At 46.1% G+C, this 27,364-nt stretch overlaps 1 protein-coding gene across 1 annotated transcript in view; it reads left to right on the top strand.

The window, feature by feature from the left end:
* Positions 1–15,715, top strand: part of PTGFRN (prostaglandin F2 receptor inhibitor) — a gene marked incomplete at its 5' end in the record, with an annotated part of 65,533 nt that extends 49,818 nt beyond the window's left edge. The window contains 4 exons of the mRNA XM_080915514.1: positions 1,669–2,088; positions 7,511–7,618; positions 12,384–12,689; positions 14,026–15,715. Coding sequence (XP_080771640.1) covers positions 1,669–2,088; positions 7,511–7,618; positions 12,384–12,689; positions 14,026–14,192 — 1,001 coding nt within the window. The 3' untranslated portion in view covers positions 14,193–15,715. The remainder of the gene's footprint in view (positions 1–1,668; positions 2,089–7,510; positions 7,619–12,383; positions 12,690–14,025) is intronic.
* Positions 15,716–27,364: the final 11,649 nt, after the last annotated feature.

The following is a 27,364-nucleotide window of genomic DNA, read 5'->3' as shown; positions in this document are numbered from 1 at the left end:
TAACCTGCTAGGGATTGAACCATAATCTTACAAGTGTCTTGCAAACCAGCCGAACCCTGACCCCTAACTTCCCTTTTTGGTTGTTGTTCAATGTATTTGGGGGCTGTTTTGTTTTTAGAGGCAAGGACTCACGTAGCCCAGTCGCCCTCAGGCTCACTGTGTTGTCAGGGATGACTTTGAGCTCCGATCCTCCTGCTGTTACTCCCAAGTACTGGGACACCACCGTGCCCTAGTCTAACTTGGTGAGACCGGTTTAGAGTCTAATGGCCTCTCCTGCTTCACTCTGATGAGCCAGCGTTAATCTCTCACCTATATTTACATCACCTGCCTCCTGTCTGGTTTCCCTGCATCTACCTTAACCACGCCCTTAACATCTAATCAGATGGGGAAATTCTTCTCCACACATCTCCACAGATCCCCTATTGCAGAGCAAAACCCAGAGTCCTCTCAGTGTCCTATATAGACGGGTCAATCTCCCTCACAGCTCTCCCTTCTGCCCACTCTACTGAGCTCCCCTGCCTTTCCCATAGTTCCCCTGCCTTTCCCATAGTTCCCCTCACCACCTGACAAGCTCTGTAGTTCGACATTTGCTGTCTTCTCTGCCTAGAAAGGTTTCCCACCTCCCACCAGTGCTTAGTCAAATGTCAGCATCTTGGTGGGACCATCCTGGGCTACTCTGTCTGTAACTCTGCCCCCTTTCTCTTATACGGTCCTACACTTTCTCTTTTTTGTCTGTTTTTCTTCTGTGGCCATTCTTACATTTTCACCACCTAATCACAGTGCATGTTTTATCTACTTGTCTTCCTCTACTAGTATACAAAGTGAAGAGGGTTCTGGGCCCTTACTGCTTTATTCCCAGTGCCAGTGGTATGAGGGCTGTTAGTAATTATGTTTGATTCATGAGTGGAATTGGGTTAATTATTGTATTAAAAGTTCTTTTTGGTGAATGGGCTTAATTTATTTTATCTTTTAATAGCTACTTGAGTGCCTTTCACATGCCTGACTTTGTGTCATTGTGATTGGTGACACCTGATATGTACATGCTTAGGGATTGGTACGTGACAGAGAAACTGAAAGAACATGCAAACCCTCTGGTAGTGTAGTCATAGACATTGGCTCAAAGTTCTGAAAACCTCATCTCTGTAGTTAGAAGTGTAAACCAGGGGAGCTGGCCATGTCTGCAAATGCAGTTATATATTTATTATAGTGTATATTATATATCTTATCAAGTATAATTGATATACTATAGGGTTAGGCAGAGAAGAGCCAAAAGTCCACACACGCTACCTCAAGAAGGCCTACTACCCCGGCACTAAGTAGAGAAGGCTGTGGTGTGGCTAGCCTAACCTATCTTCCCTGGCTCTCTGATCTTGAGAGGCACCATCTTAGCTGTCTTATTAGTTCCTCGGTGACACATCTGAGGGTTTGAAATTCCTCCTGGTCACACTTTAACTGTCTATTGTCCCTTTCTGACCGCTGCTTCCCCTGGGGCAGTTTTTAGCCTGTTCAGAGACGTGTTATTTTCTTTTGGAGTTACCACGTTTCCTTAGTGTTATTGTGTGGCACATTGCAAGTAAATCCCTATTTCCTGGATGCTTTGATTTTTAGATGCATATCCATTTTAACCACATCTTTTGAAAGTGGCCCATCTCTGATTCTCTATTCCAGACTCTGTGCTTGTGGTGAAGGCACGGCAGCCAAAGCCTTTCTTTGCTGCAGGGAATACATTTGAGATGACTTGCAAAGTGTCTTCCAAGAATATTAAGTCTCCACGATACTCTGTTCTCATCACTGCTGAGAAGCCCGTTGGGGACCTCTCCAGTCCCAATGAAACCAAGTACATCATCTCCCTGGACCAGGATTCCGTGGTGAAGCTGGAAAACTGGACCGACGCATCTCGGGTGGACGGTGTCGTGTTAGAGAAGGTTCAAGAGGATGAGTTTCGTTACCGAATGTACCAGACTCAGGTCTCTGATGCGGGCCTATACCGCTGCGTGGTGACAGCTTGGTCTCCCATTGGGGGCAGCCTGTGGCGAGAGGCAGCGACCAGTCTCTCCAATCCTATTGAGATTGACTTCCAAACCTCAGGTGAGCAGAGAGCTCTGTGAAGTCAGAGTTGGTCTGGAAGACAACCTTCACATTTTAATTAAGGGTCCTTATAATCTGTTCATTTTTGTGTATGTGTGAGTATCATATATGTGTGGTATATGTATGTGGTTTATGTGCACGTGTGTGCTTTTGCCAGAAGGTGATGTCAGGTATCTTACTCTCTCATTCTGCCTTATTCCCTTGAGACAGTTTCCCATTGAGACTGGAGCTAGGCTAGGTCAGAAAGCCCAGGGATCCTTCTGTCTGTCTCCCCACCACCACCACCACACCCAGCTTTTTATGTGGGTGCTAGGAATTTGAACCCAGGTCCTCATTATTAAGCAGCAGTTACTCTTACGAATCTTGCTGCCTCCCAAACTCTTTCCTTCCCTTCTCAAAGAGTTTGTGAAGTAGAATTCATGTGCCGTGTAGTTTACCCATCTACGGTCCATAATTCTGTGGCTTTTCATATATTTGCAGGATTGCACTGCCACCAATCCCCAATGTCAATCTTAGAACAATCCTGTGGCATCAAAATGAACCTCGGACCCCTTAACCAACAGTGCCCAGCCTCCCATCCCAGCACCCACTCTGTTTCCCGTACATGGATTTCCCGGACCGTGTACAGCACATGTGTGTCTCCTTAAGTGTCTGGCTGACTTGACCGAGCATGGTGTTTTCAAACATCCCCCATATTGCCCCACGCTTTCTGTTCATTTACGACTAAGTGCCATCCCATGACATGCTTAGGTCACGGTTCATCATCTCGTCAACTGACAGACAGTTCAGGTGTGTCTAGTCCTCCACTGTTGTAACTCTGTCATAAACAGACATGTAAAAATATTTTTTTTGTTGGGTTGGTTTTGGGGGGATTTTTTGTAAATGGATTTAAAAAAAAAGACTGGAACTTATAGTTCAGACGTCAAGGAATTTAGTGGAGAGAAATGAACAAGGCTTGTAAAGTAGACAGTTTCAAGCTGGAGCTCTCTGCTCCAGGACTGCAGGAGTGGCTGCAGCTCTGTCCGCCTTGCAGTAGCATTTCCCCACGGGATGGCGCCCAGCCTTGCTCTGGTCCTCAGTTTTGGGCTGCATGAACTTCCTATAATTGAGCATCCCCAGAGTTGCTCTAGTGCTGTGGTATCGGTGACTCTGTCAGTTTGGTTTCTTAAGAATTGTTATTCATGATATTTATCTTTGGTGTTTACTCTGTTCACTAAGAAATGAATGTATCTTTGTCAGCAAGAATATTATTGCATTATAAGGCAGAAAGGCCCACATTATAGACTGTATAGCTATAAGATACATGTTCTCGAGTGAAAATATTTCATTCTTAATGGGTGGCTCACTAGGCTCTGACACACCTGGACATACCTGTCTGTATGTGTCACTAGACTCTGGCACACTTATGTATGTATGTCACTAGGTTCTGACACCTGGACACACCTGTCTTGTGTGTGTCACTAGGCTCTGGCACACCCTTCTGTGTGTTTGTCACTAGGCTCTGGCACACATGTCTATGTCTTTTAATGGGAAGATGCTTTTAGAGATTCAAATCCCCAGTCTCATTCAGACAATCCATGTGAAGAATTTTCATCTGTGAAGATTAGACCAACAGTCCTAACTAATCTGTCTTGCATGCCAGTTAGGGATCTCAATGCATACACTTATACTTACCTATAAAAATCCTGTCATTAATTGAATCTATATAACAAAAATAAGATGCTTTAATTAAATTATTTACATCTTAGTGGTGGAGAGATGACTCAGTGGTTAAAAGCACTTACTGCTTTATCGGAGAACCCAAGTGTGGTTCTCAGCATCTCAACACCCACCTGTAACTCCACTCCCCAGGGAATCAGCACATGCCCATACACATAATTATAAATGATGTATAGTAAAAGAAATCCTTGAACCATTCGTATCTGTTTACAGGTAGATCAGAACCCACTTCGTCTGTCTCCAGGGTGCTGGGATTTAATGCCTGTGCTACCGTACTTGGCCCTTGCTAGGTGTTTCTGTCATGGAAAGGTTTGGGGACTTCTTACCAAATGATTTCTTTCCTCTTGCATCTGTGTTTGTTGAGATGAGCACACAATTTTGTCTTTTTTCTTTTTAATGTCTTGCTCTGTGGTCAAGACCACCTTATTTTATACTTGGTATTTGATCACTTTTATTTTGTGGAAGAGAGGAGATATAAAATCCTTTGTATGTATTTCTGGATTAGGGATAGATAGTGGGTCTGTTTCTTAATTCTTCGAATCCTACCATGGCAGCTCTTTACTTCCAGGTTCAGTGGATTGCCTAAAACCTGTACCATGTGTGGAACTGTCACAGTCTGTTCCCTCCTTGATTGGAGCCCCAGATTGTCCCCCAGTAAAGAACTGATTTGAACCCCAATAGCCTTCATCTCCTGTACATCGTAGTCGTCCTTAAGATCCAGGACAAAGAAGTCCTCCCTGGGTCCCCCACTCTGTCATCTAATCGAGACCTTTGCCTCCTGTTAGTGGGATCTGAGTTTCCCAGGAAATCCACCAGGTCCACCGACTTTCACTCACCCAGCTATCGGGGCTAGCATGAGATTTAAAACCGATGACGTAAGACTCAGCCTTTAAAAAGAATAGCATTTTTTTTTTCTTTTTAATATAGAAATGTGTGAATAGAGCGAAAGGGCTCAGAGGTTAAGAGCACTGGGCATTCTTCCAGAGGCCCTGGCATCGATTGCTAGTACCCACACCGCCGCGCATGCTCCAACTCCAGTCTCGTGGGGTCCGGCGCCCTTTCCGGCCTCCCTGGAAACAAGATGCACATAGTTAGTACTCAGGCATACATTTGGCAAAATGGGCATACACTTAAGATAAAAATAATTATTAAGAAATTGAAATAGAGCCAAGGAGTAGAAATCACACCCTACCCCACCCCCACCTTGCCCTATAAAACACTAATTTAGTTTGCTCATCTTTCCTTTCGGTGTTATCTTCATGACTTCAAAATCCTGGCTATACATGTGATTTTGTGACCCACATCCTTTCCCATAATGTGAGATAATCAGTTTCTCTGTTACATTCAATGCTAGGTAGACATCAGCCCAGTGACTGCATAGAGCAGCATCTCTTGGCCGTGACCCCCATGGCTGAAAGTGTGGCTGGGACACAGAGTTTGCTTATAGGGAAATGCTTTTTCCCAGGATGGGGATGGAGTATGGAAGATGGTTGTGTGAGTGTTTGTACTTAAAAGTTAAGTGGTCCCCATGCTCTCTGCAGACTGGGAATCCAGGGACCCTCCCCCCAGTGACTCTGGCTGCTCTCTGAATATTCCAAGTCTGTGGTCTGCAAAGCTAACCAGACAAATTCCTTCACAAAACAGAATTGCCACAGAAATAGACCAAAATGAAAACATTTCTAAATATCCCATTATTCTGGGATAATGACCATATTAACATCGAGCTATTGATTTCATTAGAAGGAACTCCACCACTGTGAATTGTTTGCTACAATGAAGGCCTTCTTCCCCAGCCCTATCTGCATTGTGAGACAGAGAGAGCACAGACCCTCTCACAAGCCCTGCCTTGGTTCCCACGGCAGCCACCAATAGGGAGCTGGGAGTTATGACTTGTGACCCAGAAGGTATTTGGGGTTTTTTTTTGGAAATAATAAAGAAAAGTGACATTTGTTCAAGTTAGGTAAGTCTTTCTCCATTGCTTTAAATAAGAAAAATACATAAATCAGTTCATTTCACTGTTTGGTCACTTGGGTTCTCTTAGAAGGGACCTTGAATACTTTTAGACTTCCAAAGAAAGTCCTTAGCAGAGTTGTTTATTACAAACAGGTCTCTAATCTAAGGGAAAAATTTAATCCCCTTGTCGAACATGGTCACTGCCACCCTGAGCTGACAGAAATGTGGTTACATTGCCAGCCATTTCCACGGAACTGGTTCAGAGCAGTAAGGCTGGCCCTGTCTCTCCACAAGGCCCTGGGTATGAGATACTAAGGGAGCCGGGGCCCTGTTCCTGAGACTGCCATCTTGCCATGTTCTCAGCCCCTGGAGTTAAGTCTCCGGGTCTCCCTAACACCCCAACCTCCATAACCAACCTTTCTTTACCATTCAAATTATTCTTATTCTTAGTGCCAGGAAAGCCATTTAATGACTTATTACTAGTCATCAGATCAAAGTGAGAACAAAGCCAAAGGCATTTCAGCCCATTGCCTTATGACAGTGTGACCTTTCACACTCTCCTGATGAAGTGAGTAGCTTTCTATAGATGCTTTTAAATACACTTTGGGGTACTTTTCCTTTCTGTAATCTGAACAAGAAAACAGTAATGTCCCTATTGCTCAAGTAAGCTTTCGCTCAGCTTCTATGCTCTATATTAGCAGAGCCGGCAGTAAATCTGGCATTGTTCTATTTATAGAGCAGGCCACCTATATATGCTTTCCTGAACATCCAAGTAGAGTCTCAGAGCTCCAGTGTCCTAGAACTTTCTTTCCCGTTTTCCTGTTCCTAGATTTTAGAAGTTGGGATGATAAGGTTAAGCATGAAGCTGTTGGGATCAGTTTGGCTTGGGCTGTGAGATACCCTTACCTAAGAGGGAAACAGAGAGGTAGGTTTAAAGTAATTGTTAGGCAGCTAGTATCCTCCGGGGGATGTGAGACAAAGCCTGTCTCAGTGGAGGATGGTGTTTTGTTTTGTTTGATGCTAGTTTAAACTAGATGTGCTTATGCACATAAACACATACTTACATATACATGTACATGATATGTATGATACGTGCATATATATGTACCAAAGCTTTAGTATCACAGCAAAATTGATTTAAAAGTATAGAGTACTCCCATATGCACCCTGCCTTCCCCAACCTGGGTGGTCTTTTAAAGGACTCGCCAAGCTGCTTCAGTTTCCGCTGAAATCCTGGCACTTTCTCAGTGCCCTACCATACCTTATCTAAACATTTGCAGTGTTGGCAGGTCTTTCTCCTAACTGTATTTCATTTCAGCCCTTTAACACTGGGGTCTCAGGGTCCTGTCCCCTTCAGCACTGCAGAACATAACCAAAGCCATTCACCCAACCATGGCCAGAAGCTCACGTGGCTCGGCTCCTGCCCCTCTGGTCTCTACACCACCCTGGCTAGTTTGAACCAGAAACCAGCTGGGAGGCAAAGTGAGCATATCCTTCAAGCAAAGCTTGTGGTTGTTGTGCAGAGAAAGTTTGGTTCAGATTGAGTCAAGACTGAATTCAGGTAGTTAGTTGTCCCTGATGCGACTCTATCTGCTTAGAGAAAGAAGATCTCAGAAGGCCTACTTTATGGTTTTTCTAGACCAATTCTCAGAAAAGAAAACCACATTTCTTTCATTTCTTGGAGCTATAGAAATGAAAACTGAACTTGTGTGAAGGAAAATTGTGCAGCTTACATATTACTGTCTTCCAGGTCCCATATTTAATGCCTCTGTGCATTCAGATACGCCATCCGTCACCCGGGGAGATCTTATCAAATTGTTCTGTATCGTCACTGTGGAAGGAGCAGTGCTGGACCCAGGTACTTCCTCCATCCTCTCTCCTCCTCCTGTTGCTTTCTGTAAATGTTTCTCTTGTCATCTGTTGCTGTCACACAGAGGTAGGAACTAGGGTTTGGACTGTCGGTTGATGTCCACTTGTCTTAGTCGGGGTTTCTGTTGCTGCAATGAAGTTCCATAACCCAAAAGCAAGTTGGAAAGAAAAGGGTTTATTTGGCCTCATGTCTCCATAGTAGCTCATCACTGAAGGGAGTCAGGACAGGAGCTCAAAACAGGGCAGGAACCTGGATGCAGAGGTCATAGAGGTGTGCTGCTTACTGGCTTGCTCCTCATGGCTTGCTCAGCCTGCTTTCTTTGAGGATCCATCCTGGGTTCTATAACACAGGAATGGCAACAGCCACAATAGGCTAGGTCCTTTCCCATTGATCACTGATTAAGGAGATACCTTATAGCCTGATCTTCTGGAGGCATTTTCTCAATTGAGGTTCCCTCCTTTCAGATAACTGTGGCTTGTGTCGGGTTGACAGAAAGACTAGCCAGCACACCACTCTTCCTGACTTGTTGCTGGCTTGGTTCTGTGAGGCTGTGTATCTGTTGTGAGATTTGAAACACTTTTCAGGACAATCAGTAAATCTCTTGCTGGCTTGCTGTGGCTTGGTTAGACACCCACTCACAGACTCCTCTTCCTACTGCATGCCATTCATTCTTTCTTTCTCAGCTCCTTCATACCCAAGAGCAGCTGGAAATAGAGCAGCGAACATGTTCAAGGTCTGCTCCTGAGAGCAGAGGAAAAGTGACATAATTTATAACTTTTAGGATATCTGTTGTACCTTGTGCAAGTTAGGCCTGCCCCAAGCCATGTCCCCAGTTGTATAAATCTTCTCTTCACAGAAAAGATTAACCTTGCCAATAGATGCCTCAGCATCCTGGGCCCATCCCTCATGCGTTTTGTGCTTGGTGCATTCAGTAACCTGATGACATCCCTCTCTTTTTGGCTCCTCTGATCTTAAAAGGAGCATTAAAGGCATTAGGGTGTTGTTCCTGTTGCTGAGCAGGACTGTACCCACCTTTGCCTTTCCCCAAAGATTCTGTGAAGAGCCTAGCTTGCTGAGGCCTGCCCTTCTTGCTTCCACCCACTATGACCTTGACACTGCCCAGCCCCACCCCATTCCTAGCAAAGTCATACACAAAGCTAGCCAAATTCTGTGAGTTCTCATGTGTCTCTGTGTGTGGACTTCTGGAAGTATGGCCTCAGAAACAGTCAGGCAGGTTTTGTTTTGTATGAAGAGGCAGGGCTAATACACTGGGATGGTAGACTCTGCAGGCCTCACCGCATCTGGGAGTGACTACTGGGTAACCATTATCATCAGAGTGGATCCCTTAGGACTCTGTTCAGAGGCTCATGTGGCTACAAGCTCAGGATCTACATCTTCCTATGAAGGACCTATAGTTTGGGCTCTGTGGGTCAGACAGTCTTGGCAGCTCAGCTCTACCTCAGACACAGGAAAGCAGCAGTGACAGTAAGAATCAATAAGTGTGGAGTAGGAAGAGTTTTGGTTTCTTTAAAAAAAAAAAAAACAAATATTTTAAGAGTATGTTTTTGTTTTAATCATAGGTGTGGGATACGGGGCTGCTTCAGATGTTCCACAGCAGCTGACTGTAATTTACCTCGTGCTCTAGCAGAGGTATGATTTTGCCAGCTGCAGACAGTTTCTGTGAGTGTGTGTTGCTTGGAATTCTGGGAACTCTTCAGAGGGTAGATAAACACTAGAGCCCAAGAGAGGTTGTGAGTTGTTGGTTGCCGTTGGTTAAGTAGTCATATACAAAGAAGAAATTAGACATCCTGACGGTGAAGATCAATCTTGCACCAAGGAACTCAACACCTAATCATCAGGAAGTAGTCTAACAATAATGATACCGCCCCATTTTTTTCTCTCCTATCTAGTGTTAGGGGGTTGAAGGAATGGGGAAAGGGTAGAGAAGGGTGGGAGACAGAAGAACTCACCAAGCAGACAAAGTCCCACTACAGCCAAAACCTCTGCTCATCAGAACAAAGTGGGCTCTCTTTGACCTGCAGGCATGGTATCCTGATGATACCGAAATCTACTCTCAAATGTGGTTACACTTAATAGGTAGGAGAAGGGAGTCTATGGGAGATCTAAGGAAAGGAAAATAAAGGCATAGTGCAATGCTGTTTTAAAGCTCATTTATAATATACCCAGACATAAACCCTCCAAATGCTCTTTCTCAGCAAATTAATAGGTCGTCTGTTGGGCCTTTCATGTAAACCTCTTTTCTCCGATGTAATTGCAAAAGCTATAGGTAGCTGGTATCTTGCAAATCACAATTTCCCAGAACTTTGCACTCTTGCTCTGTGTGGGTGGAAGATTCTGAATAATTAAACACAAATTGTAATTTCTTTTTTTTTTTTTTTTCCTTTTTTCATTCATCCTATGGCTCTGAGAGGGAATTCTCGGTGGGAAAGTTGCATAAGTGGGCTGAGAGCCAAGGCACTGTTGTGTCACAGCAGGGTGGGAACAGCCAAGCGTGGGTGGCACCGTGGTCAGGCTCTGAAGCAGAGCAGAGGCAGTGTGAGTCATCACGGGGTAAGGGGGGTTCTCTAGAGCATGGTGTAGGGGTGCAAAAGAAGGGGGCTCATAGCGCTTGGAGCTGAGGGTCGCTAAGGAGCTGGGCTCTCCTGTCCTTGATGCTTAGTCACTGCCCAGAGGCAGAGTAGCTGAGAGTTCAGGGTGCTTTTGTAGGCAATTGTCCCAGGTGAGGTGGTGTCTGGAGATGGTCCAGTTGGAGGACATCAGCGTCTAGTGCCTAGCCAGTGTATGTGGTGAGATGGGGTAGCTCAGCACAGCAGATGTCCACAGGAGGGATCACATCCTTGACAAGTACTATGCCCTTCCTTCTAGCAACATCTACCTGTCCAACCTTGTGTGGAGATGAAGGCAGCCACTTTTATCATCACTAGCTCCCACTGGGGTCCTTCGTGGGAAACACATAGATCCTGAGCTTGTGGCCACATGAGCCTTGGAACAGATGTCATAAAGGGGTTAGGCTCACCCCAGTGGTAACTCCCAGATGCCGGTGAGCCCTGCATCTTAGGTCCACCATCTCTGGTTATTAGCGCTGCCCCTTCACACAAACAGGCCCCTGCCTGTTTCTGAGGTCATGCTTTCAGGAACACATGGTCCAGGCATCATGGTTCTTGGCAGTATTCACCCATGCTGTGAGTTGAATGTAAAAAAAAAAAAAGATTTTAAAGTGTATGTGTGTCTGTGCACAGTGAGCGTCTGTCTGTCTGTCTGTGGGGGCCAGAAGAGGATGTCAGATCCCTTGGAGTTAGAGTTACAAGTGGTTGTGAGTTACCTCACATGGGTGCTGAGAACTGAACCCAGGTTCTCTGCAAGAGCACTAAACACTTTAAACCACTGATCTGTCTCCAGAGCCCTATTAATTGCATTGCATAATAAACTAACATGGCTTGTTGAGGTCATGTGGCCAGTAGGTACTGGGATTCTGGTCCAGGCTAGCCACCTTAGCCCCCTAGCATCCTACGTTGCACAGTGGAGAATGATGTAATGGGAACGCCTCTATGCCTTGTCATTGGTAGCCACTCTAGACTTGCACATGACAAAAGAGTTTCCCTGGGTCTCGGAACCCACTCTGCCCTGGCACTGAGGGGTTTTAGGCAGTCCACAGAACTTTCTACATTCCCACCAAGCTGCTCTCAGAGACTTACATACTGAACTGTTTACGCTGAGGTGCCACCAGGGATGGGTAGAGGAGAGAGATGATCTGCCTTAGTAGTGGAATTATCATTTGGACCTGTTTGGTCCTGTGTGGGTTTGGATGACATCTGTTTGCCTGATAATGTGTTTTCTAAGTTATTAATGTGCTTTCACTGAATGAATGCCTGTTATTTTGTTGTTGCCCAGCAAAAACTGACAGACAAAAAGTTCCAGGCCAGGGTTGTAGCTTAGCAACAGAACACTTGCCCAGAGCAGCCCAGGTTCAGTCCTTGGTGGTCTTTTTAGAAAAAGAAATTTTGTCAGCAGGTCTAAGATGCAACTGTGCTCCAGATCCACTGTCCCCATGTGCCTTCTGGATGAATCTTGAAGCTCAACAGCTGGTGTGCGTTGGTGCAGTCGGGGTGGGGATGGAGGGTCTGGGTTTAGCATGTGGCCTCAGTTTCCATGTTGTGTTAATTAATCCTGTACCATCCTCTTTCCCTTCTGCCCATCTTAATGTATTTGAGGCTGTTAGAACCTCAGTTTCACAGAGTACTTCATGATCTACTAGCTTTATTCTCTGGGACTATTAACTGTGTTCAATTTTCTCAGCTTGATTTTCCCCCCTCTTGTTTTGAACTTAAATACTTCTGCAAGGGGGAAGAAAAAAAAATGAAACAGCACAAACCACACTGGAACAAAAAAATCCAAACTGTCTACAACTTTAAATCTGGTACAGTTTATTTTATGTGTGCGGTCTCTGGTTCTTCTGCTTGAAATGCCTGGAGACTTTGCACACCAGGTTTCACACACAGGGCTGTGTGGCCCCAAATCCTCTTCCTGTGATTCCTTAGGGTAGGGGTGGTCATAAGCAGCACACACTACTGTCTGTGGCTGTGTGACCTTGCCACAGGGGTGACTGTTACCTTGCCATCACAGGCTGCCTGGAGGTTTGTATAGAGCAGACCTGGCCAGGAATAAGGGTTATACACAGCATACATCATTTCTGCTCACTCTGACTTCAGCACTCTGGCTTGGTACTCCACAGACGACATGGCCTTCGATGTATCCTGGTTTGCCGTACACTCCTTTGGCTTGGACAAGGCTCCCATCCTCCTGTCCTCGTTGGACCGGAAGGGAGTCGTGACCATGGGCCAGAGAGAATGGAAGAGTACTGTCAGCCTGGAACGAGTGAGCATGCTGGAGTTCTTGCTGCAAGTGCATGGTTCTGAGGACCAGGACTTTGGCAACTACTACTGTTCTGTGACTCCCTGGGTGAGGTCACCAACAGGTTCCTGGCAGAGGGAAGCCGAGATCCACTCCAGGCCCATCTTTATAACCGTGAAGATGGATGGTGAGCTCCCGGTCTGGGTTTCTAGTGTGTCTCCCCATGCTGTGCTACGTTTTGCCCCTTTATTCTCAAGAAACGTGTCTGCCCCGTGAAAGCTTCAGAGTGTTACACCACTTGGAACAAGTCCATGGAGAGAACTAATTCCAGATGCTTAAGGGTTAGGGAGAGGCATTGGCCAACAGGGTTTCCCTCGTGGCGAACCAGTCTGAGGAGAAGGACCTCTGAACTCCAGTTCCTCCTCGCTTAGTTTTTCTGTGGCATTTTCTGAAGAGTCTGCTTACAGTCACTCCAGATGGAGAGGACAGTGACTGGCCAGGGAAACAATGTCACCCAAGTCCAGGGTGGTGAGCCAGTGAGTTTATTAGTGTTACAGAGGTATCGGTGGAACACAGGCAGCTACACCGCTGAAGAAGACTTCCCCACCCCCACCCAGTAATTACAAACCACTTACATATCCAAGTAGAGGGAAGAGGCTTTGTGAGCCACCTCTCCACCCTCCCCAGAAGGAACCATTAATAAATCTGCTCTTGAAAGGGTCAGGTAGACACAGCCAGTCTGGCTTAGATATGGCAACAGCCATGCCCTGCTTGGGAGGACAAAGCGCCACATACTTTTTGGTCTACCTCCTGAAAAAAAAATGTGACAGTGGTCTCCCATGGGGCTGTTATGAACATGAGATCTTTCCAAACATTAAGGACCTGGTCAGAGGCAGGCACCTACCCAGAGACTGGGGAGGGACGATGGCCCTCTTGGGGTGGCATCTAAAGCTCTCTGCCACTGCCCCATTTGCATCTTAAACTCTGCTTGAAGTAACACCACATGAAAACCCAGATTCACCAAACAAGTAGGGGAGTGATTATTCACTTTGCCCGATAATTTACTATAGTGTTTCTTAAAATAGCGCCTTTAGTACACTTCAGTTATTTGATGCATAGAAATTGATTTATTCGGTCTTTTTTTTTTTATTCCTAAAGGATGCATCTGCCGTTCAATGTGCGGTGCCCTTATACTGACTTTTAAAAATCAATCTCCTGCCAAAACCCTAAAAAGAAGTTGACATTCAAAAGCATCAAGTAAAATCTCTTTTACTGTGTGCTACTCCCCACCCCCACGTACCCAGCTCTGCAGCACTGAGTGAGGACATTTGTTCATTTCTTCAGCAGAGCTGGGCTGCTCCTGACTGAATCACATGCCAGGTGCAGGGTATGGGATTTATGAGCTCTGATCTGCAGAGATCGACTGCAGGAGTTGGGGGTGGGGAGGGGAACTAGGGAGTGAGCCAGTGCTCTCTCCCCTCCAGCCCTGCATTGACCCTTTCCACTTTCTGTCTCCTGCCCAGTGCTGAACGCCTTCAAGTACCCGCTGCTGATCGGTGTGGGTCTGTCCACAGTCATCGGGCTCCTGTCCTGCCTCATTGGGTACTGCAGTTCCCACTGGTGCTGTAAGAAGGAGGTGCGAGAGACTCGTCGGGAGCGCCGCAGGCTCATGTCCATGGAGATGGATTAAAGCAGTTGGAGGAGGGACGGAGGAACATTGTAGGAACAGTGGGAGTGAGAAGAGGACTCTGATAATTTACAACCGAGTGTGTTACACTAAAACCAGTCCTCTCTAATCTCAGGTGGGACTCGGCGCTCTCTCTTTTCTGCATGTCAAGTTCTGAGCGCGGACATGTTTACCAGCACACGGCTCTTCTTCCCACGGCACTTTCTGATATGTAACAATCGAGTGTGTGTTTCCCCCAGCTGCAGCTTTTTAATGGTTATCCTCAGTCTAATTAGTTTTCTCCTAGCAGCTTATCGATCCTCTGATTCGTGTGTGTTGATCACTTTTGATTCGAAGGATCGCAGTGAGGAAGGGCGAAGGCGTTCAGAGTTGGTCATCGTGGGTTAGAGGGTACCTACCTACCCGAAAGCCAGCATCCACAAGCAGTTAACATCTGGAGAGCTGCTACCTGCTGCCCTCCACCCTGGCCCAGAGTGATACAGACCTGTGCCAAGCAAGCTGTGGCTTTGACTACCCTGCCCATCCTCCACTGTCAGGAGTTTAGACTATATTGGAACCTAAACTCTATAACTCTTGGCCCATAAGCCTTTTGTTTCCCCCTCCTTCTCTACCCTCTTCCGTTTTCGGGTTTGTTTCTGTGAGAGTGAGGATTCGGCAGCCCTGGAGTATAGCATTTGGCTTTCCACCAAGCACCTTATCTCGCCACCTTAGCCTTAAGAATGAGTATGAAGAAAAGTCCACCACCACCTCTGTCCAGGGCAGAAGGTCTGTGAGGAAGAGGACACTGGGGAAGGAAAGGAACAGATGTGTGCTCGCTCACTCGCTCACTCTCTGGTAGTTCTGAGGCCACAAGCTCCAGGAACCCCGGGGTGAGCGGGAGCAGAGGGCCTCTGAGCCAAGTGCCCGGTCCCTTCATGAGAGGCACTGTCCCTGGTGCCACGGGACCGGCACAGGAGCCACAGATGTGCCACATTGAGCTCCTTCACAGGAAGGCAGATGACTGCCTGCAAGACTGACTGACTTCAAGGAATCAGAAATTGCCTAAAGCAAGCGTGTGTTCTCCATGACCTTTTCAGTCCTTGAAGTCTTTTTAAGATCCCTGCAGGGGTAGTGAAGAGGGGTACACTTTGTGGACGTTTGCTTTTCCATTAGAAACACGAAGGGAACCCAGCAATTTCATGTTGTGTGAACGGCCTGCAAAATAGGGCTGAGAGTAGCTGGCTCTGCCTGGCTCAGCCCAGCAGGAACAGGACAGAGGGCAGGCACACCTTCCAGGTCTTCGGCGCCTGCTCCATCAGGGCCTCAGCCACGCAAAGTCTCTCACCCCAGCATAGCCTTCCATGAGCCTCCCCTGGGTACTGAGGTTCACCACCCATCTGGTACCCTCACCCTGCCCTCTGCCTCTGAAGGATTTAACATTGTTGTCTTCCAAAGCGGGGAGGATTCCTTTCTCTTAAGCAATAAAGTAATATGAAAAGATGGCCACTCACGTGTGGCTCCAATCACCATGGGACAGGATGCGCTGAGTCCCCCACTCCACCTTCTCTCCATGTGGCCCATGGTGGCTTTTGTATTTGCCGCCCAATTTCCTCTGCTTGTTTCGAGCCCACCTTGGGGACTGCTCATGTGATGAGAGTCTGAGCCGGTGGCTCTAGCCCAGATGGGGTCCAGGTTTAGAGTCAGGAATAGCAAGAGAGGAGTGGCAGGTGCACCCCACGCAAGCAAGAGAGGCCAGAGAAAGGGGAGGCTTTGGTGGACATGGCTGTTCTACATGTCACTTTCTTATTGCTAGCTCAGACGTGAGGCACAGGTGGCTGTACAAACAGGAATGAGGGGAGTAGGACCAGGTATTAGGAACAGCCCTTGAGCCCATGCCATTTCTGAAGAAGATTCAGGGTCTTTGCAGTGCAGCCCTCCCTAGGAGGACGAAAGAGACTTAACCTTGGATAAGATGAGATGAACCCTAGATGTGCATAAAGCCGCAGTGGTCCAAGCGGGTACTTGATGATGAGAGATGAGCGATCGGGCCCACCTTTCCCTTTCGTCTGATGTTGAGATTTGAACCTGAGTTGTGGAGGCCATGCCCAAACCCCCATGTTGCTTAGGGATGGGAGAGGGGCCAGAAACCCCAGGACCTAGTTCCTTTTGGGAATATTCACATTCTGGGGTGTGTGTCTTTTTTTAAGTGTGTTCAGACACTCTTGATGTACCAAATAGCATTCCCCATGAAGCGCTCTTCCTGAGGCTTCCTCCTGCAGCACTGGTCTGAGGGAGGGAAAGGCCGAACCAGGCCTTGGCACATGAAACTGCACTTCTTTAAGGGAAACTTCATAGAAGGTTGGGTATTTTTCCTAATCACAAAAATCTCCCGCTGAAAGAACCTAAGCTACATTCAGATCGAAGCCTCGAAATTACTTTAAATTGTTTACTTTACGATGTTTACACACACAACTCACTTTTTTAAAAATAATAAGAGAACCGCAAACTCTGGCTTTTTAACAACTTTTCAGATTTTTCATGCATGGGATATGCTGGCACCCTGACTCACCAGCTGGATAAAATCCTCATTTAGAAATGTCCCGATATGTGGATATGTGTCTTCCCCGTCCCAGCCACATGGCTCCCTCCCACCCAGACCTCTCTGTTTCTTTGGTGGCTTTTGCCTCCTGCTTTGCAGACTGCCTGCAGCCATGATTTTGTTACGGCATCCGTGAGCCAAAGACTGCACCTTCGGAGCAGGAACAATAAGCAATACTACACAACTTGCTACTTTCTGGGGGGACTTTCTTTTTTATTTTTTAAGCTCCACTGATGATAACAGAGGAAGAGAGGAATTGAGGTTTAGGTTTAAGTTCTCTTCCACTGTGTGACCAGACTCTCAGAGACACACATTTGTGCAGATCACTAGGAGAACAAGGTTGGGTTTCTTTTCTAGTGTATAACACGAGGGTCTGCAGAATTTTCCGTAGACAAAGAGAAGGTCTTGTGTATTTTTGTCCCTATCCAAGGTTATACAAACTAATTGTGTTGTTTCATACTGTGGCCACAGACATTATGCAATGCACCATTTGTTTTTGTTTTTATTTTATTAAAGGACATTTAATTTAAATCGAAGTTGTGTGGGGAAGTTGATGCTGGCTTCCGTGGGCCGCCTCTCACCAGTAGGAGGAAGTGTGGCTGATTCCAGGTGCGATGTCAGTACCTTCTGATCCCTTCAAATTCTATGAAAACAGTGTGAGGCTAGAGAGGTGATTCAGTCAGTAAAGTCCTTGCCTTGCAAATACAGGAACCTGAACAGCATTGCCTGAACCATGGGTTTTCTATGATGGGAAGGTAGGAGAGCTGGAGAAATAGCTCAGTGGTGGTTAAAAGCTCTGGTTGCCCTTGCAGAGGACTCTAGTTCCAATCCAAGTATCTCCAGGGTGGCTCCCAACCATCTGTGACTCCAGTTCTAGGGGATCTGATGCCCTCTTCAGACTTGTTCGGGCATGAGGTATACATATGTTACATATACATACATGTAGACAAAACTTTCATTAACATAAAGAGAAACTAAACTATATATGTATACATGTGTGTATATATATGTATATATACATGTATATGTGTGAGTGTATATATATATATATATAAAGGCTGGACAGGGCAAAGTGGCACACACTTACAATTCCAGTACTAAGGATGTAGTAGGGACAGACAAGTGGTTTCCCATCCAGTGAGAGACACTGTCTCTAAATAAATAAATAAAAGTGGACAACAGCAAAGGTTGTTCTTGCCTCCACATATACACTTACACACACACAAGTACACAGACAACATTGTAGATTTTAACCTACAATGGAACTGCTGCATTTTATAGAGTCCACTGGGGTTCTCTACAGGAACAGAACTTACAGAATGAAAGTGTGTGTGTGTGTGTGTGTGTGTGTGTGTGTGTGTGTGTGTGTGTGTGTGTCATTGCTGGTTGTGGTCCAGCTAGTCTAGTCATTGTTGAATGGCTGTCTACAAACAGCAGTAGACCTAAGAATCTAGTTGTTCAGTGCACAAGGCTGGATGTTTCTGCTGCTCTGTAGTAGAAGATGGAATCCCAAAGAAGTAGGCTCTAATGGCAGGGAAGGAATGAAATTGGCGGCACCAGACTTCCTCCATGTTTTTTATGTAGGCTGCCACCAGAAGTTGTAGCCCACCTCAAAAGGTCCAGATTAAGAGTGGGTATTTCCATTTCAAATAGTGTAATTATAACAATCCCTCACCAGTACACCTTAGGTTTTACTCAGTTCCAGGTGTCGTCAAGTTGTCAACCAAGAGCAACCAGCACACCCATGATGAGGTTCCCAGCAAGCAGAAAGGTAAGGACTGGGATCCTGTTGCTCAGGGTCCTTTTGGTCCCCTCTTGAATTCCCACGACCTTTAGAGGTCTCCGTTCAGGAAAGAGAAGTTAGAAACCATTCCTTTCTGTAGATGAGGAAACACACACCCAAGTTCAGTGACCAGATTGAGAGAGACCGGAACAGGTGGTTTTTCTGACTCATGCTGCAGATCAGAGTCCAACTTGGGAAGCCAGCAGCCCCTGCAACATAAAACCACACTGCAGTCCTGGGCAGGAGCAAGTGACAACTCCTCCTCCTGCATTGTTCCAGCTCAGCAGGCTCCTGCAGCCCCCTCCCCCAGCCCCACCCCCAGACTGACATTCCTCTTAGCCTTGCTTTGTGCCCTGTATTTTTGTGTCCCATTGAACAACTGCCTCATATGAGCTATTCAGATGGAGTGTGTATACCAGCCATTCACATCCTACAGTTTAATGACCGCTGTCAGAATTGCCTGCCATTCCATTCCTTCAGTCCAAACACTGATGCAGGCAGAGCCTGGCTTAGGAAACCATCTGCCATTACTCAAATGGTTCCTTTCTCAATGTCAAAAGCAGAACAAGCATGCTCCTATACCTACTGTGTGCTCTGGCACTGCTGAGGCTGGCCACGTGTCACCTGTTTCTGGTCTTTCCCCAACCCTGGTTGCTCCAGAAATCTTGCTAACTGACTAACTAGTACTTCTCCAGGTTTCAGGGCTCAACAGCCATCGGGGTTTAAGAGGCTGCCTCACAAATGTTCTGATCATCTGATAAAGCCATGAAGATTGGGGCATTTGCTGCCATGGCCCCGACACAGTCTCACTCTGGAATTGTAAGGTTATGCCTTGCACTGGAACCATGTGCTCTCAATTAGACTTTGAGTCACCCCAAGGAGCTCCAGCACTGGTTACTGAAAGGCCTCCTGTAACTACAGGCCAGTGCTCATGGGACTCTGGAGTAAGAGCTGTGTAATGATCTAGGTGAGGCAGGGTCACCACAGAGCAGCAGCTAGCTAGCACTGGGAAGGGGGTTGTACTCACAGATGGCATCCAGACGACACACACTTGCACTGCCTTAGAGGCCATGTGGACAACACCCACAGTGAGGGGAAGGTATGCAACATGTCTGGTTCTAACCTTGGTGTGAGGCAGGTGGAGGGTGGTCCTACATGCATAGTACAGGAAATGGGGTGGCCCCAAGCTGGGTGACATGCTCAGCGCTGTGTTCTTTGCTTCTCTGGTCAACTCTGAGAGAAATTAGCAAGACTTCAAATGTTAAAACATCATCTGAAAGGAAAACATGAACGCGCTCACTGCATGGAGTGTGGGGCCAGCTGAAGTCCTGCTCTTCCTGCTTACCCGAGCCCTCTTGCCCTCTGCATTCTCAAATCTACTGGGCCAGCAGCATGGGTTACTGTGGCTACCTAGAATCTTTTGATGGTTGGTGCAACAATGGGATGTCGAGGTCTGAGTGTTTTCAAAGCATGTTGATAAAACTGGATATTCATAATGCAAGAGAATAAAGTTGGACCTCACATCATATACGAACATCATGCCAAACGAGTAAAAACCCAAAAATGTAAGATGAAAGCTACTTAAAAAAGAAAGGAGAAAATGTGGGGGGAAATGTTCAGAACTTAGGGTTTGATAATTGTTTCTTGGATATGACACCAAATGGAACCATATCAAACGTTAAAATGTTCTTGTGTCAAAGAAAATGACAGTGAAAAGGAGAAAACACTTACAAATCATGTACATAATACAGGTTAATATCCAGACTGTAAGAAACTTGATTGTAAAACAGAAAGGGGGAGAGCTCGTATAGAAAAATATAAAGAATACATACAAATGAAAAGATGCCCAGTATCTTTGCCCATAAGAGAGTGCAAGTCAGAACCACCAGGAGATGTCATCTGATGTATTAGGATGCTCACATTCGAAAAGACAGTGTCTGGTGCTATCCTGTGCAAGAATGTAGGGAAATGGCCCAAGGGGTGGGTTAGTGGTTAAGGGCACTTGCTGTTCTTGCAGAGGACCCAAAGTTTTCCACACCCACATCGGGTGGCTCACAACTACCTGTGACTACAGCTCTGTAGCTCCAGGGGATTCAGTGCCCTTTTCTGACCTCCAAGAGAACACGTGTAGCATGCACACATACACAAACATACACACATGAAAAATTTAAAGGTGCAAGAAAAAGTAGAATAAGCCATGTTGCTGTAGATATATTGTAGAGCCATTATGCAAAGCAGTGTGGAGGTTCTTCAAGAGATTAAAAATAGACCTGCCAGATGAGTTAGCAATCCCACTTCTGGGAATATGTCCTAAAGAAAATCTGTTCTTAAAGCAGTGTCTCCAAGAGACACATATGCTCATTATATTCGCAATAGCCAAGAGGTAGAAGCAACTTAAATATCCATCAGCAGATGGATGTGTAAACAAAATGTATGTACACACAGTGGAATATTGTTTAACCCTTAAAAAGAAGATTCTGGGGGCTGGAGAGGTGGCACAGAGGTTAAGAGCACTGACTGTTCTTCCAGGGGATCCTGAGTTCAAAGCCCAGCAACCACATGGTGGCTCACAACCATCTGTAACGGAATCTGATGATCTCTTCTGATGTGTCTGAAGAAAGCAGCAGTGTACTCACACACATTAAATAAATAAATAGATAGATAGATAATTAAATCTTTTTTAAAAAAGATTCTGGGCTGGGGAGATGACGCTTAGTCAGGTGAACTGTATATCATGCAAGCATGAGGTCCTGGTCCCCAACACCCTCGTGTGTTCAGCACTGGGGCTGAAGCATCCAACCCCATGTAAGTGAGAGACTTTGCCTTGGGGGCGGGGAAGCAGAGAGTAATCAAGGAAGTCCCTAATGTCTACGTCTTGCTTCCATGTGCAAGTTTATTCTTAGGTACGTGAAGCTTCTTACCCAATACACACACACACACACACACACACACACACACACACACACACACACACACATCAAATTACAATGATAGGTAGAAGGATGAATGAATGACAGGTACCCTTGAGCATGCTAAATGACTGAAGCTTAATGATATGACACCAAGTGGTATAAGCTACTCACAAGAACCATTCTATTGGATTCCTCATATAGAGTCTCTAAAGCAGTCAGAAAGCAGGGCCCCAAAAGGTAGAAAGGTGACGGCTAAGAGCCAGGAGAGAGAAACCAAAGAATTCCAGCGTCACGGGGTGAAAAGGTTTGCGCTCTGCTGAGCAGTGGTGTGTAGATCGACAGCTGCTAAACCGGAGATGTGTATCTTACACCGTAGAGGCCACATAAGCACAGCGCATGCCACTATAATTTAGTGACAGGCAGAAGGACTGGAAGAGTTGGGGTGGGGTGTGGTGGGGATGTAAAGCACTGAAGTGCTCGGGGCACCACAGGTATTATTAGCCTCCATTTCAAAGAGAAGGCGTTAGTGGTCTTGCTTATACAAGACAGCAGATTCTAGACAAGTTGGATGGGGTGACATACCCTTGTAATCATGGAACGTGGGAGGCCCAGAAGTGCTGCTATGAGTCAGTCTAAGGTCAGCAGCCTATGCTACATAGTCTAAGGCTGGGCTGGGCTGTGTCCCCCTAGCTTAACTTGAAACTAGGGGAAAGAGCAGGGTGCTTGGGGTTGGTACAGAGGCTTAGCAGGTTAAAAGCACTTGCTGCCATCACGGCCAGATTCAGTCCACAGAACCCATAGTGCAAGCAGCAAACGTGTGCTACAGTGCGTGTACACCCCACCAACATACACACAAATATGTCAAAATAATGTCTAAAGCTGGTTATGTAGTACAAAGGACGCTTTAACTTTGCAGACTGACTAAGTCACAACAGATGGGTGTTTGTCCCTAAGGGTGGGCACCAGAACTTCCTAGCCCCATCCCTTCCTCCCTATTTAGGGCCTATTCTGAGTCTTTTCTAAACTGTATCAAAGTTTTTTTGTCAATCAGGAAGTTTATGGAGTCGCCCTTTCCTGGGGAATGTTCACTTAGCAAGAAGTGACCCAGGAATTTCTGTTGTGGCTTCTTCTTCTTGCACCCCTGTCCCCATTCTACCTCTGTGCCAAGCCCTGTGCCTTTGCCCACAGAAATTCAATTCATACTTTTCCTTATGTTGAGAACATCTTCAGCCTTAGTAAACTTACTGATGGGGTAAGGGCAGGGAGCACTCAGAGCAAGCAGCTGGGAGCAAGACCTGAGAGCATCCCCTATGACAGGATGCAATGGGGTCACTCAAGCCTTGGTTTCTTCCTCATAGTCAGGATTCACTGAGGGCATGGTAGTCCATTCTTGTGGAGTGACTGGTGTTCTGAACAGGTAGCCTCAGTTTGCTTGACATCACCAAGTCTTGCCTCAGGGGAAGAACCCTTCCAGTGGAGAGAGGGGCACAGTGGTTATCAGCTTACTGCTAACCCATTGGGCTGTTTGGTTTTTAGATTCTAAAAGCCATTCACTATTCTACACTTGGCCTTCTATAGCAACAGAGGTAGGTGTGTGGAACTGAGAAAACACTTCTCTTGGGGTTTCTTTGGCTGCGATAGAATACCATGATCAGAAACAATTTGGGTAGGAAAGAGTTTCTATCTGCCTACACCTCTCAGGTCACACTCCATCACTGAGAGAAATCAGGGCAGGAACCTGGAGGCCGGAACTGATGCAGAGACCACGAAGGAGTGCTGCTTACTGACCTGCTTCTTCCCCACAAAGGGCGGGGCCTTCCCACATCAATCATCAACTAGGAAAATGCACCACAGGCCTATCAAGAAGGACAATCTCCCAACCAAGGCTCCTGCTTCCAAAATGATTCTCTAACTTGTGTCAAGCTGACATAAAACTAGCCAGCACACTGGACAGTTTGTGGACTTGTGGGTTTCTGTAGATCAGCCCAGGGCTTGGAGCCTCAATCAGTTTGGCTGTTTCTGGGCCCTGGGTGCATACGAGACCGTAATGCTCTGTTTCCGTGCCTCTGCAGAACTAATAGTGGGGTGTGTCAGCCTGAGGAAAGGTGATCTCTTTTATCTGTCTTGCAGGAACTGAAGCAGGTCTTTCTTCTAGTGCATTCTAAGCATCCCTGTCCTGCACTGTCCTCTCCCTTCCTTGCTCTGGGAGAAACTACATCTTACACCCTTTCAACGGCTGCCATACAACGATTCCCAAGGCAACAGAATAGCTGTCTTTTTGTCTCTCTCTCCCTTTTCTCTTTTTTCTTTTCTTTTCCTTGACAACAGAAAGCTCCCCCCCCACCCCCCATCCAGAAAAGAAGCTACTTCACCCTGTCAGTGCTCAATTCTGGCAGAAATGGAGGCAACTAAAATAGAAAGAGAAAAAAATAATGTTTTGGCAAGAACCAGGAATCTGAAGTTGCACAGCTTTTCCTGGGTCAGATACGTCGCAGGGCTGCAGAAGCTCCGTGTTATTGGCAGTATGCTCCATGCGTATTTCTGAGTTGATTCTCACTTCACGGCACATGACAGCGGCACTGACACTCTGATGTTTAAAGTTCCCCCTTTGCTGGGTCACTTTGCTGCTCCCTTCAACCAGGAGTCAGAGCCATTCACCCATCACTTACGTTTAGATTTGCACAATTCTTAGACCAATGATCTGCTCACCCGACAGGGAACCACTGACAGACCAAAGTAACAATATCAGTAGAGTTCCTCTGGCGAATGTGGGTTTACTGAGGCTTCTTAGGTAAGGGATTATGTTCAGGTGCAGAGAAGTTTCAAAAACAGCAGTGCCACTGAAAACCCACCCCAACATAGGTGACAGCCCATGAATGCTAGAAGCTGGAGTTTTCTTAAAAACATACAGGAAGCTTAACAGATTAGCATCCTTGCTGCTTATATAATCTTGAGAAAGAAGAGAGGACTTGTGAATGTGGTTAAGTTTTAGGGACTTCCTGAGACCTGTGAGTTGTTTACTTCCTGATTCTTAAGGAGCCTCCCTCTAGGATGGAATGTTTCCACTGGGTCTATGGAACCCTTTTTGTGAAAATTTAAGACATGTAGCAGAGCACTTAGTTTTCTAACCCAAGGCCGTCCTAAGCCAATTCTCTTCCCATCACCTGACACATTAGTGAAGCCACCCAGATAACACATCCACAAAAATAAATATTTTGATACTGAAGCCAAGTCTTAGGGCCATTTGTTACACAGTAGCAACTAGATGACACAGTGTATTTGCCTAAAATATTAATACCAGAAGGTAGCCTATGACAGCTCAAGCCAGAATGGTGAACAGATTTTTAAGTTGTGCTAATATTATAATTACAAACTTGGAGGATGAGTTTGAAATCTGAGCCATAGGCACTATGCCCATGAGTGCTCTATCATACAGCCAGCATGCCCCTGCCTGTCTTCGGGATTTTACTGCTTACTGGAATCTCCTTTCCTATCCCTGCTTACCTACTGGAATAAGCCTGGATCTGCAAGGACCTACTCCAAAGCAAGTGTTCTTTAAATGATCTTGGTGGCCATCTCTGCCTCTCTGTCCACTCATTCCTAGGGTTTTTCTTGCCTTGCCTTGCAGTGGATAGCCCAGACCTGCTTCCTCCTGTGACTTCTCTTGATTTGGTTGTTTACAAAGTGAATTCCAGGCTCCTGAGGGGTGGAGCTTTCTTGCCCTTCCTTTACCCTCCAGATCTTACTTTGAAGAGGGAAGTCCTGAATCTTTTGCAAACACCCTGGCAGTTAACTGGCGGGGGGGGGGGGGGGGGGGGGGGGGGGGGGGGGGGGGGGGGGGGGGGGTTAATTTTTAAGAGACAACAGCTAGTGAATTTAACTGGAGGGCAGGATGGTTCAGGTAAGTGGGTATATAAATAGATAAATAAAGAATGGGCAGTTGGATTAAATACTTCCATTTCCACATTTGCAGATGCTCCCCTTTCCATCTGTGATCATCCACTAAGGAAATACAGTTTACCTTAAAATACCTTTGTCCTGAAGGTTCCTTTAACCACTGACTCTCCCTCTACCTCCTGCAACTGTAACCATCTCCTGGGGACCTCCCCCACTTTCCCAGTGTGACAGTCTGTCATGTTCTCTCCTGCTCACTTCCATCAGGTCTTGAGCAGAGCGGAGAGGCTGCACTTTACAATGAGGCTTTGGGTATCTTGTCATATAGAGGTGCTCACAAGGACCTGATGTTTCATTACTCCCTCCTGCCATTCTCTCAGATGCTCTAATTCAGGAGCTCCATCATTGGTGAATGAGGCAAACCTAATTCACCTGATCATTGGTGAATCAAACAACTACAGAAACCTATGACCTTTATTTATAGCCTTGACTACCTCCCTTAACCTTCCAACCAGTTAACAATAATATGAAACTTTGTTTCCAAAGCAGAGAGGGGAAACACTCTGTTTCTGCTAAAACTCCCCTGATAGCTCCTCTGTTCTTCAAAATTAAAGTCAGCCTGGCTTTTACAGCTCACTAAGATCTGCCTCAGACAAGACTCCATTTCTTCATACCAGCCCCAAGTGTCATCAACAGGAAGGGACAGTCAGCAGTACCTACCTACTAGGCTAGAATGTTTCCCAACTGTGTCTCAGGCTTTTTTTTTTTTTTTTTTTTTTTTTTTTTTTGCCTCTAGTTGTTTGTTTATCCCAGTCTGTTACCTCCCGACATTCCCTTCAGTGCACCAATGTCTTTTTCTGCCTTTTTGTGTCCCATTATTTGTGGACACATTGCATTGGTAGTCTTATGATTAAAAAGACATTTCCTGAGAATAAAGGAAAGGTTGTGATATGTGCAAGTTCTACCACAACATGGAAAGATTTTAAAAAATGACTATATATAGATAGTGATGGATGGATGTGTAGGTGATGGGGTGGGTAGGTGGATGGATGGATGGATGGATGGATGGATAGATGGATGGATGGATGGATGGGTGGGTGGGTGGGTGGGTGGGTGGATGGATGGATGGATGGATGGATGGATGATGGATGGATGGATGGATGGATGAAACAAGGAAGAATCTGCCTGTTACTGTGCCCTGAAACAGACAAAATTGTTACTAATCTATCTAGGTCTGTGCTGCACCAGATTGTAGAGCCTGAGGCTAATGTCCTCATAGATATGATCTTGCCTTCTAGGTCTCAAATACTCAGTTATCCCAGGTTCAGGGCCAGTGCTTGCACACACATGTGCTATCCTTGATTTCCAGACCCACCGGGAAGATAAATATTAACGCAGGGGTCTTCTGATGGTGATGATGGGAGGTGATATTTATTGAGTACTACTGTGGACTAAGTACTTTAAACCAATGACATTTTTTAGCTCTCTGTGGGGTACATATTATGAGTAGCCCCATTTCAAAGATAAAAGTTTAAAAGGTTAGCTTTTAAAATCACACCGCTGATAACAGTGGAATCTGCCCAAAACTTCAGGCAGCCTACCTCTGGGACCTTCCATTTTTACACCTCATGTGACCCCTGAGTTCATGGATCCCGGTGGGAGGGGGGGCCTCATGCTTCCTCCCTCAAGAGGGGAGCAGAACATTTCTCGGTGTTTTTCATTCACTCAGATTTCTGAAATTCCTTCATATTTAGGCCAGAGGAGCTCCAGGTTCTCTTTTGTCTCTGTGTTTCCTTTACCCTGAAGATAACTAGTTACTTCATACCCAAATCTAAGTGACCTTTGTAAATGCAGCCTCCCTTGCTTTCTGCAAGCCATCTCCGTCTCTCAGTGGTCTGGAAACCACACCATAGCTTCCTCTTTACCTTTGCTGTGACAGCCCCAAATTTTGTCACTCAGCTTCTGAACAAGTTCAGTGACGCTGCCCAGAAAGGCTATGCCGGTCCAG

This window comes from Micromys minutus, assembly GCF_963924665.1.
Source record: "Micromys minutus genome assembly, chromosome: 4".
Taxonomy (NCBI): domain Eukaryota; kingdom Metazoa; phylum Chordata; class Mammalia; order Rodentia; family Muridae; genus Micromys; species Micromys minutus.
Note: the sequence above shows the minus strand (reverse complement) of the source record. Positions and strands in the feature narration are given on the sequence as shown.